The 14,144-nt window shown below is 40.9% G+C and overlaps 2 protein-coding genes across 2 annotated transcripts; one reads left to right on the top strand and one right to left on the bottom strand.

The window, feature by feature from the left end:
- Positions 1-50: 50 nt before the first annotated feature.
- Positions 51-1,366, bottom strand: msmp (microseminoprotein, prostate associated). The gene is made up of 3 exons (XM_026352416.1): positions 1,258-1,366; positions 1,012-1,120; positions 51-462 (listed from the first exon to the last, which is right to left on the bottom strand). Exons 1-3 carry the CDS (start codon positions 1,364-1,366, stop codon positions 291-293), a joined length of 390 nt encoding a protein of 129 aa, XP_026208201.1. The 3' UTR covers positions 51-290.
- A 2,289-nt stretch (positions 1,367-3,655) lies between these two features.
- pik3c3 (phosphatidylinositol 3-kinase, catalytic subunit type 3) lies at positions 3,656-13,933 on the top strand. Its single transcript, XM_026353176.1, has 25 exons — positions 3,656-4,042; positions 5,157-5,345; positions 5,712-5,855; positions 5,960-6,089; positions 7,236-7,322; positions 7,508-7,603; positions 7,717-7,788; positions 7,900-8,004; positions 8,571-8,663; positions 8,747-8,932; positions 9,227-9,357; positions 9,799-9,880; positions 9,955-10,022; positions 10,172-10,277; positions 10,580-10,696; positions 10,894-11,025; positions 11,110-11,238; positions 11,452-11,521; positions 11,690-11,754; positions 11,831-11,915; positions 12,023-12,097; positions 12,189-12,357; positions 12,555-12,645; positions 12,927-13,052; positions 13,665-13,933. The coding sequence occupies exons 1-25, from the start codon at positions 3,978-3,980 to the stop codon at positions 13,677-13,679; spliced, it is 2,628 nt and encodes an 875-aa protein (XP_026208961.1). The 5' UTR covers positions 3,656-3,977; the 3' UTR covers positions 13,680-13,933.
- Positions 13,934-14,144: the final 211 nt, after the last annotated feature.

Genomic DNA, 14,144 nt, shown 5'->3' with positions numbered 1-14,144 from the left:
ACAGACAAACATCTCACTACATAACAAAAAGTTTAAGCTAAAGGTGGTAGATGCTGGTATTTTTTAAATGTGTTCATGTAATCAGACATCCAGTGGAGAGTATTTTAAATACTCTGCTGGATAATGCTGTAGACAAACACATTGCTTTCACTGATAAAACAAAAAAGATAGATACTGTTAATATGTTTTTATATATATAGGCACAGTATCAGAATGGAAAGTAGTTACTGATACGGATATATGAGTACAAGTTTCACAGGAAAATTAACTGAACAGGTCTGTGCCGCTCTCTAACCCTCGAGCTGTTGCTGCAGATGAAGTGATCCATGGCTGGGGTCGTTGATGTCCTCACCTGGAGAGCAGGGCAGGCGGGGGTCCGCTGTCTGCACTAGGGTAACTTTGCATGTCACTGGCTCCACCCGCACCTCACACCATGCTGGGAAGTCCACCGGCTTATGCACCCTGGACCATGATGGAGGTAAAGGAGAAGATTAGGTGGCTTTTTGTTGTATTTCAAACACTCCTGTGTTCACCACTTCTGTATTTACCATGTGCTCGCCAATTTATTCTTTGCGTTGTTCCCTGTAAAGTCATTACACGGTTTCTGTACTGGATTCATGCAGTAATAAAAGTATAGAAAATTCAACAACTATTGCTGCGTGGTTTGTAGCAGGCTATGGTGCTGATGTGATAGTTTAAAATCATCTCAAGATCCTGGGAAAATGTAAAACAACTGAGGTGAGCTTTGACTGAGCCTTGACCAGGTACAATATTAAGTAATGCTTTAGTAATAACACTGTAATAGTCTAATGGAAAACACTGCAAAAGGAACTATTTTGCATTTATACTTAAACAGTTCACTCATCACTAACTAGTGGATTTCCAGTCATTACTATGAATCTAATCATGCTGCTTTGTACAGCCTCTGTGAAGCTGGCTGCAGTACTGAAGCCATGAATGGGCATCTGGACACCAAACCATACAGGTTGGTTATGTTGTTTAATTACTCACGTCTCACAGCAACCGACGCCAACGGGGTGCAGACAGGTGCATTGCATACAAGCTTTGTCCATCCAGGTTTCACCCAATGAGTAGTGCGTCCCCTCGAACACACACAGTGCTGGAACAACAAGTTAAATGTTAGTTTTATCTACAGCATGAACTCAAATAAGGTAAAAGAAACGTGAATTGTGTTTTTTTATATACATTTTTATAAAGTATATATGTTGCAGGACATTTTAAAGAGTGAAGTCTCACCTCTGAAGTTGAAGTGGCACTCCATAGGTGCAGCGGAGCCACCACTGGTCCACAGAAGAAACCCAGCAGCTGCAAGCACCCAGTTAACCCCAGTGAGCTCCATCTTCATCTCTGACCAGTTTCTGGTTCCTCTTCTCCCTTTGCATCCTAATTTATACATCCTGGGGCTTTACGACCACAGCGTGGAGGTGTGGTTATCGCCGTCATGTGGTCTACAGGCCTGGCTGTGGAAGGCGTCAGCGGTGCCATCCATTGGGAATGAGGTGGTGGTTTGTGCTTGAGCAGGCATGAACCTCTAAAGTGATAGAAACAATGACACATCCATGTGGTGACTAAGAGAGGGAAGGGTAGGAGAGAGGTGAGAGAAAGTGCAGGGAGCAAGGGAAAGGGGTGATGTCTAAGAAGGGAAGGAGAGAGAGGGATGGAATTATCAAACATGATTCATCACCATTCAACCCGAAGATGTGACTAATACATATATAACACAGGCCTCAATATTGATCTATGACAACACACAAATAAACAAATGTTGTCTATAGTCACAATGCACAGTAGAAGATCTGCAGGGTAATTTGATGTGCGGCTGCTGCATACAGTGTGCCCTTGTTTGTATAAATGTACAGGTGACATGTTTAAGAATACCTGAATGAATGAATGAATACAGGTGCAGATTCTTACAAATTGATTCCATGGTACTAGCTTACCTATGTACATTATTTAGTCCATACCTTGTTATTGGATTCTTCTTTTACTCCTGAGTACTTCTATTTGATTCTAGTATGTTCTGCAGGCATATATATTTCTTCATCACATCAAAAAAATTTTGATCTGGCCTCACAGTGCGGCACTGTATCACTCCCTTGGCCAATAAAACATTAGCTCATCTTCTTCCACTTGTTTGGTATCTGTAGCCTGAAGTGCTAGATCATAGGAAAAATCTGCTCAAGCCTCTCGCAGGACGCCCTCATGTCTCATAACGTGGTGTTTTATGTGTCTTGTCTCTGGTACCCCCAGAGTGGCCAGAGAGTTTTGATAGTCCTCTAGATGTCCGTCATCAGTCAGGGGTACATCTTCATTCGCTCACTGTGTATGACTCACAGTTGCCTCTTAACACTGGTTTTATGAAAAGTGCAAGTTCAGGTGGTGCTGACTTCTTCAGAGCCTGTAAGTCCCAGACTAATGTCATCAGTGCTGATGAGAAGGGAGGACCTCGTCAAAACAAAAGATGAGGATTTTCCTGCCACACGCCTACTGCTCTTCATGCATTATGCACTTAATTGGTGGCAAAGGCATTTTAATTGGGGGGAAAATTCTGTTCTCAAGGTTCATGAGACATGAACTGAATCATCACATTTGGCATCTGTAATCTTTGATAAGACAACTGTTTTTGTCAGGACATTATCATTTGAATTAAATATCTTCCACACAGACAGTCACTAAAATGCCAATTCATAACATAATGAATATACACACACTTTACAAAAGATATAAGTCTATAACACACTCTGATAGTTATTATATTCAACAGGTTTTAATATTAAATGGGTAATTCATCAAAAGTATAGTACATAATATTCCCAATCCAGTTGATCCACTATCTTAAATTCTGGAGTTTTCATATCATGTTATGTGACAGTTGAAAGCTCCAGTAAAATCTAGTTTGGGGTCCCAGAGTTGGGATTGTTTAGTCAACAACTATTTCTAATGTCAAGAATTAGCATTCCTCCTCAGTTCTTAGGCAAAATGTACAAACTTTATCTACTGATGAAGACCATGTCACATGCTTGAAATCTCCAGAAGAATATGCAAGCAGGCCTTGAGTTTGGATTGTTTTGTCAAATGTCATAGGCCTCTTTGAAAGGGTGAGATCACCAATTTTCAACTTTCTCAAAGTGGTTCTAGTTAGGGATGTGCGTGTACATGAATAGTATTAAGTTAAATATTATGTTGTGTTATTCCTGGAAATCAGTGATTGCTCTTTAAGTGCCACAAACATTTCCAAGATCTGGTGACACAGAAAATAAAGGAAAACAATGGGAAAATGCAACATTGGATACATTTTTGAACATCTTTATAAAGGTTTGGTTGATTTATATTATTGTTTTATATTGATATTAATAGGGAAATATTGTTATCACTCTTACAAGTATTTGTATGTCAAATTAAGTAATGAAGCAAAAAACTATAACCTATAGTACACAAAATCTTATTTTATTTTATCACATAATGCAACTAATGGCCATAATTATACTCAAAGCATCTGAATTTTTTGGTGTATTACACCTTTAATAAGCATGCTGTACTTCCTACTGCTGCCACCCAGACTCGATCAATCGATCCCTGAAACAACGATCGACTATATAGTATCTCTGCTTCACTGCAGCGGTAATCGACTGCTCCGGCCTGACTGTATATTTCGGTTGCTGCTGTGTTGTTGTGTAGCTATCAAAAACATCAAATCATGCCCGGTGAGACAGCATTAAAATAATGTCTTTACCGTGAACACTGGGACACAAAGTCATCTTTATAATCCGCTGTACAGATTGACAAGGACTCGGGTTTTGGGGCCTGGTTTCACGCGTTATTTCGAGAAGTGTTTTTATGCTGATCCGAGGCCTTGCCGCAACACCAACCGCTCGCAAAGTCTGACATAACCGTCCCGGATTTGATGTTGAAGTCGTCAGGTTTTTGGGTAAAATCTAGTGTTTTCCCGTCGGAAGATGGACACTGATAAATTCAACTATGTCTACAGCTGTGACTTGGACATCAATGTTCAACTTAAGATGTAAGTTTCGTGCTTAAACCCTCGCGTTTCGTCAAGTGGTGCAACTAATCTGTCTTGTGACTTGACAGGATGCTCGTTACAGTGGCTGTGTGTTTGCTGAGAGTCTCTGAAATATTTTCCTGACGTCAAACAAGTTTATTTTAAAGATGGCACTGCACTAATGTAGTCTGGTTTTAACTTAAACTGTTATTTTGTTAGTGGATGGACAGGAAATAAACAAACAAACAAACAAACAAAAGGTTTTGCTAGTTACTTGCAGTTGTGATGCACGTTTTATAGACACATTAATCAATTTCTGTAGATAATCACCTGTAAATCACAATAAAACATTTGAGTTGCAGTCCTAATCTGACTTGTGGTACGAAGAAGAATAAGCATGTTAGCATAGTTGTTGTTGTGTATCTCAATTATGTGTATATGTCCCCTGAGATTCAATCATCATAAGCACAGTTTGTTGTGAAGTGTGACTCACAGAGCTGCCTTTATTAAAGCCGTGTGTGCAGCTTGAGATCTAAGTATTGCATTGAGCAAAAGTGGATCTAATGATCTAAGTATTGCATTGAGCAAAAGTGGATCTAATGATCTAAGTATTGCATTGAGCAAAAGTGGATCTAATGATCTAGGTATTGCATAAAGCAGCAGTGGATTGTGGTCAGCTTCTCCCTTGTCATCATCAGTGACACAGCGAGAGTAGATTTTAAAGACATAATGTCACATTTACAGTTAAATTTTAATAGTTCTTATCTAAACATTGAGTTTACTTTTCACTAGTGCTTCCTTTACATAAGAACCAAAGTAATATAATTAATATAGCCTGTAGAAAATGACATGCACAGAAACGCTCTAGGTATGTTTAAATATATCTGAGTTTAGTTTAGTGTATACTATGTTTAAACTGTTAAGATAATGCTGCTGATATCGCCTCACTTTTCTTTTGTCAGAGCAGCTTCTAGAAAACTCTTTCACATGAACATGGTTTGGAAAATGAAACTCAAATGAACCTGGCAACAGGAAGTGTAACAGGAAGACTTTGGAAAAACTATATATAAAAAAAAAAAAAAAAAAAAACACAGACCTTCCAAGAAAAGGTTTACTATTGTTGTCTGTCTTCCAGAGGCAGTTTAGAAGGAAAACGGGAGCAGAAGAGCTACAAAGCGCTGCTGGAAGACCCCATGCTGCGGTTTTCCGGGCTCTACCAGGAGAACTGCTCAGACCTGTATGTTACCTGTCAGGTGTTTGCTGAAGGAAAGCCTCTTGCCCTGCCTGTTCGTACCTCGTATAAAGCCTTCAGCACACGCTGGAAGTGAGTCCCAGCCCGACTTGTTAAGTGTTGTTGACATAACAACATCATTGTTGAACTTCAAACTATTTTCTTTGTTTTTATTGTTAATTAATTTAATTCTTATTGTTATTTCAATTTTTTTGTCAGTGAAGTTAAGTTTCAGAGCAGTAATAAATAATTTAATAACTAATCTCTTTCTCTAGTTTTGCCACAGTATATGATCTTTTTTCTTTTCCACATTTTCTATCACTGTACACTTTGTACCATCACCTACTTCAGGTTAAGGGTCACATATGCTCTTACATTTCAGTTGCTCACACCCTTGTTTTTGTACTTTCCCTATCTTTTACTTTCTGCGAACGTACACCCTCCTACTGTCCTGTGCAGCTGGAACGAGTGGCTGCGGCTGCCGGTCAAGTATCCAGACCTTCCACAGAGTGCCCAGGTTGCTCTCACAGTTTGGGACATCTATGGACCCAGTAGAGCTGTTCCTGTGGGGGGCACCACTGTCACTCTCTTTGGGAAATATGGGTGAGTCTCACCTTTCACTATGTCTTTACACTTGTGTCAAGAATTGTGTGTGTTTGTCCTGTATTTTCAAATAAGATGACACAAACCCACCTTTTTTAATTTAGTATGTTTCGGCAAGGGATGCATGACCTGAAGGTTTGGCCTGGTGTGGAGGGGGATGGAGGGGAGCCCACTACCACACCAGGACGCACCAGCAGTAGTCTGTCAGAGGACCAGATGGGCAGACTTGCAAAGGTACAGTGTGTTTGTGGACAGTACATCAGTGAGTGTTGCAGAGAGAAATAAGTGTGTGGTAAAGGAAGCAAAGGGCAGGGAATGGTTGAGAGAAAGGATGAAGGTGAACAAGAATCATTGTGTGGTTGGGTTGCAAAGCCCTGTCTAAACCATCATCTGTTCCAGGGCCCTGACCTGGAGGTACTCAGTGATGTGAGTACAAGTGGAGGAGTCAGTGTTGGCAATGCCGAATGTGTGTGTGTGTTGTGTATTGTGTGCGTGTGAACAAAGCTTTGTCCAAATGTATTTGTGAATACATCTCATTCGTATCAGACACCACTTGAGTGTTACCACATTAGGACAGTTCAGAGTGTGTCAGGGAGGTTAAATCAACCTCTAAATAATTATTTCCTCTGTTAAATTCCTGAACACTTTGCATTGTTCCATATGGGGAAACTTATGGATTCAACTTTTGCAAATACATTTTGACTCAGGCTTTGGTGTGAACACTTCTCCATCAAGGAGTATGGCTGCATTCTTGAAGACATCACACACACTTGGTTTTTTAGTTTTATGGCGTTGCTGTACATTGAGTGTTTTTTGTGTAACTGTGTGTGCATGGAATTCATCTTTATTTGAACACAAAAATATAACGTCAGTCAACTCGTTACAGCTCTTTGGAATATTTAGAGGAAGGTGTCATGGAGTGCATTTAATTTTAACTCTGTCTGATCCAACTTGCTTTTTATTTTATCATTTAATTTCTAAAATGACTCACAGATTCCTCCATTTTTATAATAATCCCGAGTGCAGTCAACATTATCATATCTAAAGTTGTTTTAGGCTGCTACCAGTTCATTTGTTGTCTTAAAGAGTAAGTGCTAATTCTAACCAGCTGAGTTCTGGGCTTCCTGTTCATGGCCAAGTGTGTGCTTACATTCCCGACACCCACGCTGACTGAAGAGTGGACTGGCTGCTGAGTGTGTGACCAGAGGTGCTGGATTGGCTGCTGGTGCTGAGTTTGTGCATGATTGGTTGAGCTGTTTGCACACCAGCCACCACGCTGTGACCAGATCTGCTGCAACAGAATCTCAATCTTTTGGGTTTTTTTCCCCTCTACCCCCTTTTTTCTTCTTCCCATCTTTCTCCCTTTCTCTCGGCACCCAGCTGACGAAGGCCCATCGGCAGGGCCACATGGTGAAGGTGGACTGGCTGGACCGTCTGACCTTCAGAGAGATTGAAATGATTAACGAGGTGAGTTGGTTTAGCTGGAGTGAAGACGCCAGTCACGAAACAGAACAACTTGATGGAAGTGATTATTGTCACAGCTAGACTCTGCTGATCTCTGACAAGTTTGCAACTCCAATTAACATCTAATTGTATGAATGTAAATGTTTTAGTTTGAACATTTTTTTTCCTTTGTGTGTGTGATTCTGCAGAGCGAGAAACGTAGCTCTAATTTCATGTACCTCATGGTGGAGTTCCCCCGAGTCAAAACAAATGATAAGGAATACAGCATTGTCTATTATGAAAAGGTATTTTCCTGTTTTGAAACATGTAATAGTTTTAATTTAATGTATTATTCATAAACAAGGCATGTAACTAGCAGTGTGAGCTCACTGGTGTTTTGTTCCCGGCTCTCATTCAGGATGGAGACGACACATCACCCGTTCTTACCAGCTGCGACATTGTCAAAGTTCCTGACCCACAGATGGGGATGGTGAGAGCACACACTCATTGATAGTTCATAATGCTAAAGTTTTTTGTCCAGATTTAAACATACTTTTTGGGTTTACGTCTATATGTACTTTTGCTTTACTTTTCCTCACAGGAAAACCTGGTGGAGAGCAAGCATCACAAACTGGCTCGTAGCCTCCGCAGTGGGCCCTCAGATCACGATCTGAAGCCCAATGCTGCCACACGTGATCAGCTCAACGTAAGAAACTACAAGTGGAGATTTTATTTAGGATCCACATAGAGTTCAATATGTATAAAATGTTATTTATATAGAATATCTGCTGCTCTGTGGTCTTTATATGCTGTATTGTACAAAGAAACACAAGAAAATCACATACAACTTTAAGAACAGTAAAAACAACACAAAAGTCTGAACAGGACGGCTGCAAGCTGTGTTTAAAAGTGTTTACAGATCCAAGGCTAACCCTAACCCTTAAAAGCACAGTGTCCTTTTTGTCTGGAGTTTGTAACAACCCTGATGAGTCCACCAAGACTTACTTTTGGTCTAAGACTACTTTAACCCTGCAGTGTAGACAGGTGTCTGACCATGAAGAGCTCTTAAAGGTCATTAGGAGACCAGTGACTTTCCAAAAGTTTACTCCAATCTTTTTTAAAATAACTGCGGTCTAATGATTAAGCAGTAAATTTACAGTTCTATTAAAAAAAAAGTCACACTATGTGTGTTTACTCTTAGCTGATTCATCAAAGAACATACTTTGGAGTACGTTTTGATGACGGAAATGGATTTGAACTGTCTTTTCACAGATCATTGTGAGCTACCCTCCAACCAAGCTGCTGAGTTCTGAAGAACAGGACCTGGTGTGGAAGTTCAGATACTACCTCACCACACAGGAGAAGGTGGGTGTGTAGGTATGCTGCTATACCCTGTTAGTGAACACAGTCTCGCACACACTGAACGGCTGCTTCTCCTCCTGCTGCAGGCATTGACAAAGTTCCTCAAGTGTGTGAACTGGGATCTGCCCCAGGAGGCCAAGCAGGCTCTGGAGCTGCTGGGGAAGTGGAGGCCGATGGATGTGGAGGATTCTTTGGAGCTACTGTCCTCCCAGTTCACAAACCCGACAGTCAGACGCTATGCTGTAGCACGTCTGCAGCAGGCGGACGATGAGGTAGGTGTTGGAGGGCTGAGGGTTGCCAGGAGAGTGTCTCCTTGTGTGGGTGGTTGATGATGACTTTTAGAAATGTTTTCAGTCTCCAACATTATAATTAAGTTTAAGTTTAAGTTTACTTTGTTTATGATTCCTATAAATTGTTTTATTTAAATTATGTAACAAACCACGATAGAAATGCCCGTGGTTCCTTGGTTTTAGGCCCACACTGCCAATCTACAGCCATAATGAAAAACCATAAGTTAATTTTCAAAAATGTTTTCATCAAAACACCTACTCCCATCTCTCCTTTAGGACCTGCTGATGTATCTTCTTCAACTGGTCCAGGCGCTCAAATATGAGAACTTCAGTGATATTCAGGGAGGTCTGGAGCCAGGCAGCAAGAGAGATAGCCAGGGACTATCGGATGATTCCACACTGGACAGGTCAGTGGATTAGAAATTATAAAAGCCTCTCTGGTGGTGGATCATTAATAAATTAACACTACAAGCAGCTTTGACAGAAGTAAGGCACATATGGAGGTCATTTAAAAAATGTTGTACCTCCAGTGATTTATTTTAATCTTTTGTTTTTAACTGGCTCTTTATCTTTAGCTGGTTGGAAGAGCACTTGCCAGAATTTGATTATTTTACTTTCAGAAACCATAATGAACTCTTTGGATGACATGATTTTACTGGCGGATCTGCAGCCTTGGCCACAATCTCAGCTCAGCTGGATGCAGAACTGCAACTCTGCATCCGTGTTGACCTAAAAATAACAATGACACAGACTAAATGCTGCCTATAGTCAACACACCATGTCAGCAGTTTGAGCAGTTAACTTATACAGTATGTTGAATCAACTGTTCAGAGCTTTTTTTTCTGTAGCTCTCAGATAATTTCTGGCACATCTGGACCATCTACTACTCCACAGAAAGGCAAGGAAGGAGCCGACAGTGAGAATCTAGAGGTAAAAAAGGAACTTCATATAAAAAACAGTCCCTTGAAGTAATGCAGTGTTAATTGTGTCTGTATCTCTTGTAGCAAGATCTGTGTACGTTCCTTATCTCACGTGCTTGCAAGAACTCAACACTTGCCAACTACCTGTACTGGTGAGTACAGTTCAGTGGTGTGTGTGTGTGTGTGTGTGTGTGTTTTCTCACTTTAAAAACAGTGTCAGCTTGGTTTGTTACCACTGGGTGAATATGTGTGTGTTTGTACATCTGTCAGTCACAGCTGTGCATATTTATGACCTCCTCAGGTACGTGATTGTGGAGTGTGAGGATCAGGACACTCAGCAGAGAGATCCTAAGACTCATGAAATGTACCTGAATGTCATGAGGAGATTCAGCCAGGCTCTACTCAAGGTCAGCAGCCTGAAGTGTTACAGCGTCAATACTGTGTTCTTGCACTGTTTGCACTAGGTTGCACAGGATGCACTTTATGTGTTTTGCTAGGACAACTTAGCAGTCCTCAGCCCCATGTTTGTCTTGTTACCGTCTTATGTAGCACCATGGTTCTGGAGAAACGTTGTCTCATTTCACTATGTACTGCTTCAGCTATATGTGGTTGGAATGACAATAAAGCTTCTTGACTTAACTTGACTTGACTTGAAATACAGAATTTACCGTCTACGACTTTGACTCGTTTTCTCCCCTTCTCTGTTCAGGGTGATAAGAGTGTGAGGGTGATGCGGTCACTCTTGGCTGCACAGCAGACGTTTGTAGACAGGCTGGTGCAGCTCATGAAAGCTGTGCAAAGGGAGAGTGGAAATCGCAAGCGGAAGGTAACTGAACACCAGCAAACGGACAGTTTACTGATTGATATTGTACAGGATGTTTGTGTATTTCTAAAAGAAGCTGTCATCATATAGACAACATCATATCACTGATATTGGTGGTTGATTCCAACTTTAGCAGCACATGAACACACTAATCCTTCTGCGTTGCGTAAACACAAGTGTTTGTCTCTGTGTGTCTGCAGACGGAGCGGCTGCAGGCTCTGCTGGCTGACAACGAGAAGGTGAATCTCTCAGAGATCGAGCCCATCCCTCTTCCTCTGGAGCCTCAGCTCAGGATCAGAGGCATCATCCCTGAAACAGCAACACTCTTCAAGGTACTAAATCAGCTTTGTCTTGACTACAACCAGTGTCTGTGTAACATGTGGTTCACGAGTCCTTTCCCTGTTTGTGTGTATCAGAGTGCTCTGATGCCAGCCAAGCTGATCTTCAAAGCCGAGGATGGAGCTATGTACCCAGTTATCTTTAAACATGGGGACGACCTGAGACAGGACCAGCTTATCCTGCAGATCATCTCGCTCATGGACAAAGTAGGAACACTTTTGCTTAGATTACACAGTGAAGTACAGACAGGTAGTTTCCTGTCTCCTTTTAAAAAATGTGAAAATGGTTTGTGATGTGACGTTAGGCCACTCTTAAAATTGAATGTCAAACACTTTACTCTTTAGTGATGCCACTTGCTCAGTCCCTTGTATATATATTTTTTAAATAACAGCTTTCTCATTTTGTCTCTGGGTGTTTAGCTTCTGAGAAAAGAAAATCTGGACCTGAAATTGACACCCTACAAAGTTTTAGCCACCAGCACCAAACATGGTAAGAACTTGTGTGTGTGCTCATTAAAACAGCAATACAGACTTTATCTGTTTATCCCATTGACCAAGGATAGATTTGTGAATGAAATCTTGGAAAAACAGCAGCAAGATATTTAAAAGAAAATTAAGAAAACACAACAAGAAAGAACTGACAATATTCTTATTCCAGGTTTTATGCAGTTCGTCCAGTCTGTTCCTGTTGCTGAAGTCCTGGCTACTGAAGGCAACATCCAGGTAAATGAAGCTGTGAACACTAAAGGGCACTTTTTAAATGTAGCTGACAAACAACCAACAGATTGTGTTTTAACAGAGCTTCTTCAGGAAGCATGCTCCGAGCGAGAAAGGACCCTACGGGATCAGCTCAGAGGTGATGGACACCTACGTCAAGAGCTGTGGTGAGTACGTTTGTGTTGTAGTAGAGCTTTTATTTGTCTGTTGATGTGCTCCACCTGCAGAACTTATTACCTAATGAGGTCTAACCACTGCTTCTTCTTCCTCCCAGCTGGATACTGTGTCATCACATATATCCTGGGAGTAGGAGACAGACACCTGGACAATCTGCTGCTGACAAAGACAGGTGAGGCAGCCACGTTCTTCCAAGCACCACATCAGCATCACTTCATGTACTGAACATGTGAACACATTATTCTCCCCACCCTCTCTTCCAGGGAAGCTTTTCCACATCGACTTCGGCTATATCCTGGGCAGAGACCCCAAACCGCTGCCTCCGCCCATGAAGCTGAGTAAAGAGATGGTGGAGGGAATGGGAGGCATGCAGAGTGAGCAGTATCAGGAGTTCAGGAAGCAGTGCTACACCGCCTTCCTGCACCTCAGGAGGTAAAAGGAAGAACCAGTATATCAGCTAGTACACAAATCTGTGAGGGAGAGATCCTTATGTCGAGCTGTGAATGTGCACAATAAACACATCAAACCACCACTTTTCCAAGACACATTAATGACATCTGAATTAATATAAAAAAAAACAACTGCAAATTCTTCTGATATAAAACATCCTTTTTCCTCCATCTCCTCAGATACTCCAACCTGATACTGAATCTGTTCTCTCTCATGGTGGATGCTAATATCCCCGACATTGCTCTGGAGCCTGACAAGACTGTTAAAAAGGTACAAAATGTATTACCCTGTAGCCTAAAGAAAAAATAAAGATGTAGTTTTTATTAGTCAGTTTCCTTCTGTTAAACTCCAGCATGTCCAGTTAGGTTAGTTATGTTGCTTTTGCTCACCTAGTGTAAGTTATTAATCTGATCTGAATTCTGATGGAAACCTGATTAACTCTGGCTGCATATGTGAAGATGTATCTGCATCTTGATTTGATTGATCGTTATAAAAATTCACTTCCAGACAATAGTAACCAACAATTTCGCAATTTAATATTTTGCCTCCAGGTACAAGACAAGTTTCGATTGGACCTGTCTGACGAGGAGGCAGTCCATTACATGCAGAGTCTGATTGATGAGAGTGTGGGCGCTCTGTTTGCTGCTGTGGTCGAGCAGATACACAAGTTTGCCCAGGTAAGTGTCCTCAAACATTTAGCATCTGTAAACTGTGTAGTGCAACAGTATTAAAGATAAAATATACAGTATAAAACGTCTTTGCATGTGTTTGTATTTATGCAATTAGATGTCCTTTTACTGTAGCCGGTTACTGCTGCATTATAGTGTTTTGACACATTTGTTAGTGCACTGCTTGGAAAAGCTAAACAGGGGGCTTAATGTAAACTGTTCTTCTAATAACATGATACTGCATTACTTACTTCCATGTACACGTTGATACTGTGTATGTACTGAAGTGGAAAATATCTGTACTAATCATTTTAGCCCGACCACCCAGGCCTAGAGAAACAAACAGTCCTGTCAAAGCTTTAGAACCGCAGCATGATGGACCACACCAGTAGTGTTGAAAGATTTATCCCGATTTCTGCTAATCTTATATACACTACATGACTGCTGCATATTTACCAATTAGATATGTTTTAAAGGAACACTGCTATAACATGGGTCTTAATTTAAAATTAAACCAGTGGAAAAAAATCAGAGAACGAAGCTTTGTCAGTCAATGTGTGAAAATAGTCTATATAATATCGATGGCTGACATTTAAACCAAACTTTTTTTCCTGTCTTCAGTACTGGCGCAGATGAGAGACTTCTGAAGAACTGGATCAAGATTTGTTTTTTGTTTTTTTGACCTGACTGATGCCGTGTGTGAAGAGGATGAAGTAAAGAAACCCAGCGACACTGTTAAAAGGCCAAGAATGCACTGCCAACTTTTACTGCAAGGTGGCTAAACAGGGACATGGACGTCTTTGTTTGCTCATGTGTATATATATATAATGTATATTAATTATTGAATGAATTGTAAGGCCAAATAAAAAAAAAAAAAACTGTTGATACAACCGAATGTATTGGCCGTTTGTGTTTTTTAAACTCAACTTGTATTTCAATGTCTATTTTTCAACATTTTAGCCCAAAAAAGTGCTGCTATGCAGTGTTTATGGTGCACAACGTGGTTCTTAATTGAGCATTGCTGTCCAGTTGTGGTCATACCGTGTATGCTGGGGGTAGAAACAAGATGAACCCCCAGAGGGTTGATGAGTCACTGAACGA

The sequence above is a fragment of the Anabas testudineus genome, chromosome 18 (genome assembly GCF_900324465.2).
Source record: "Anabas testudineus chromosome 18, fAnaTes1.2, whole genome shotgun sequence".
In the NCBI taxonomy this organism is placed as follows: Eukaryota; Metazoa; Chordata; class Actinopteri; order Anabantiformes; family Anabantidae; genus Anabas; species Anabas testudineus.
The sequence above is the reverse complement of the archived record's forward strand: the minus strand, read 5'-3'. Positions and strand labels throughout refer to the sequence as shown.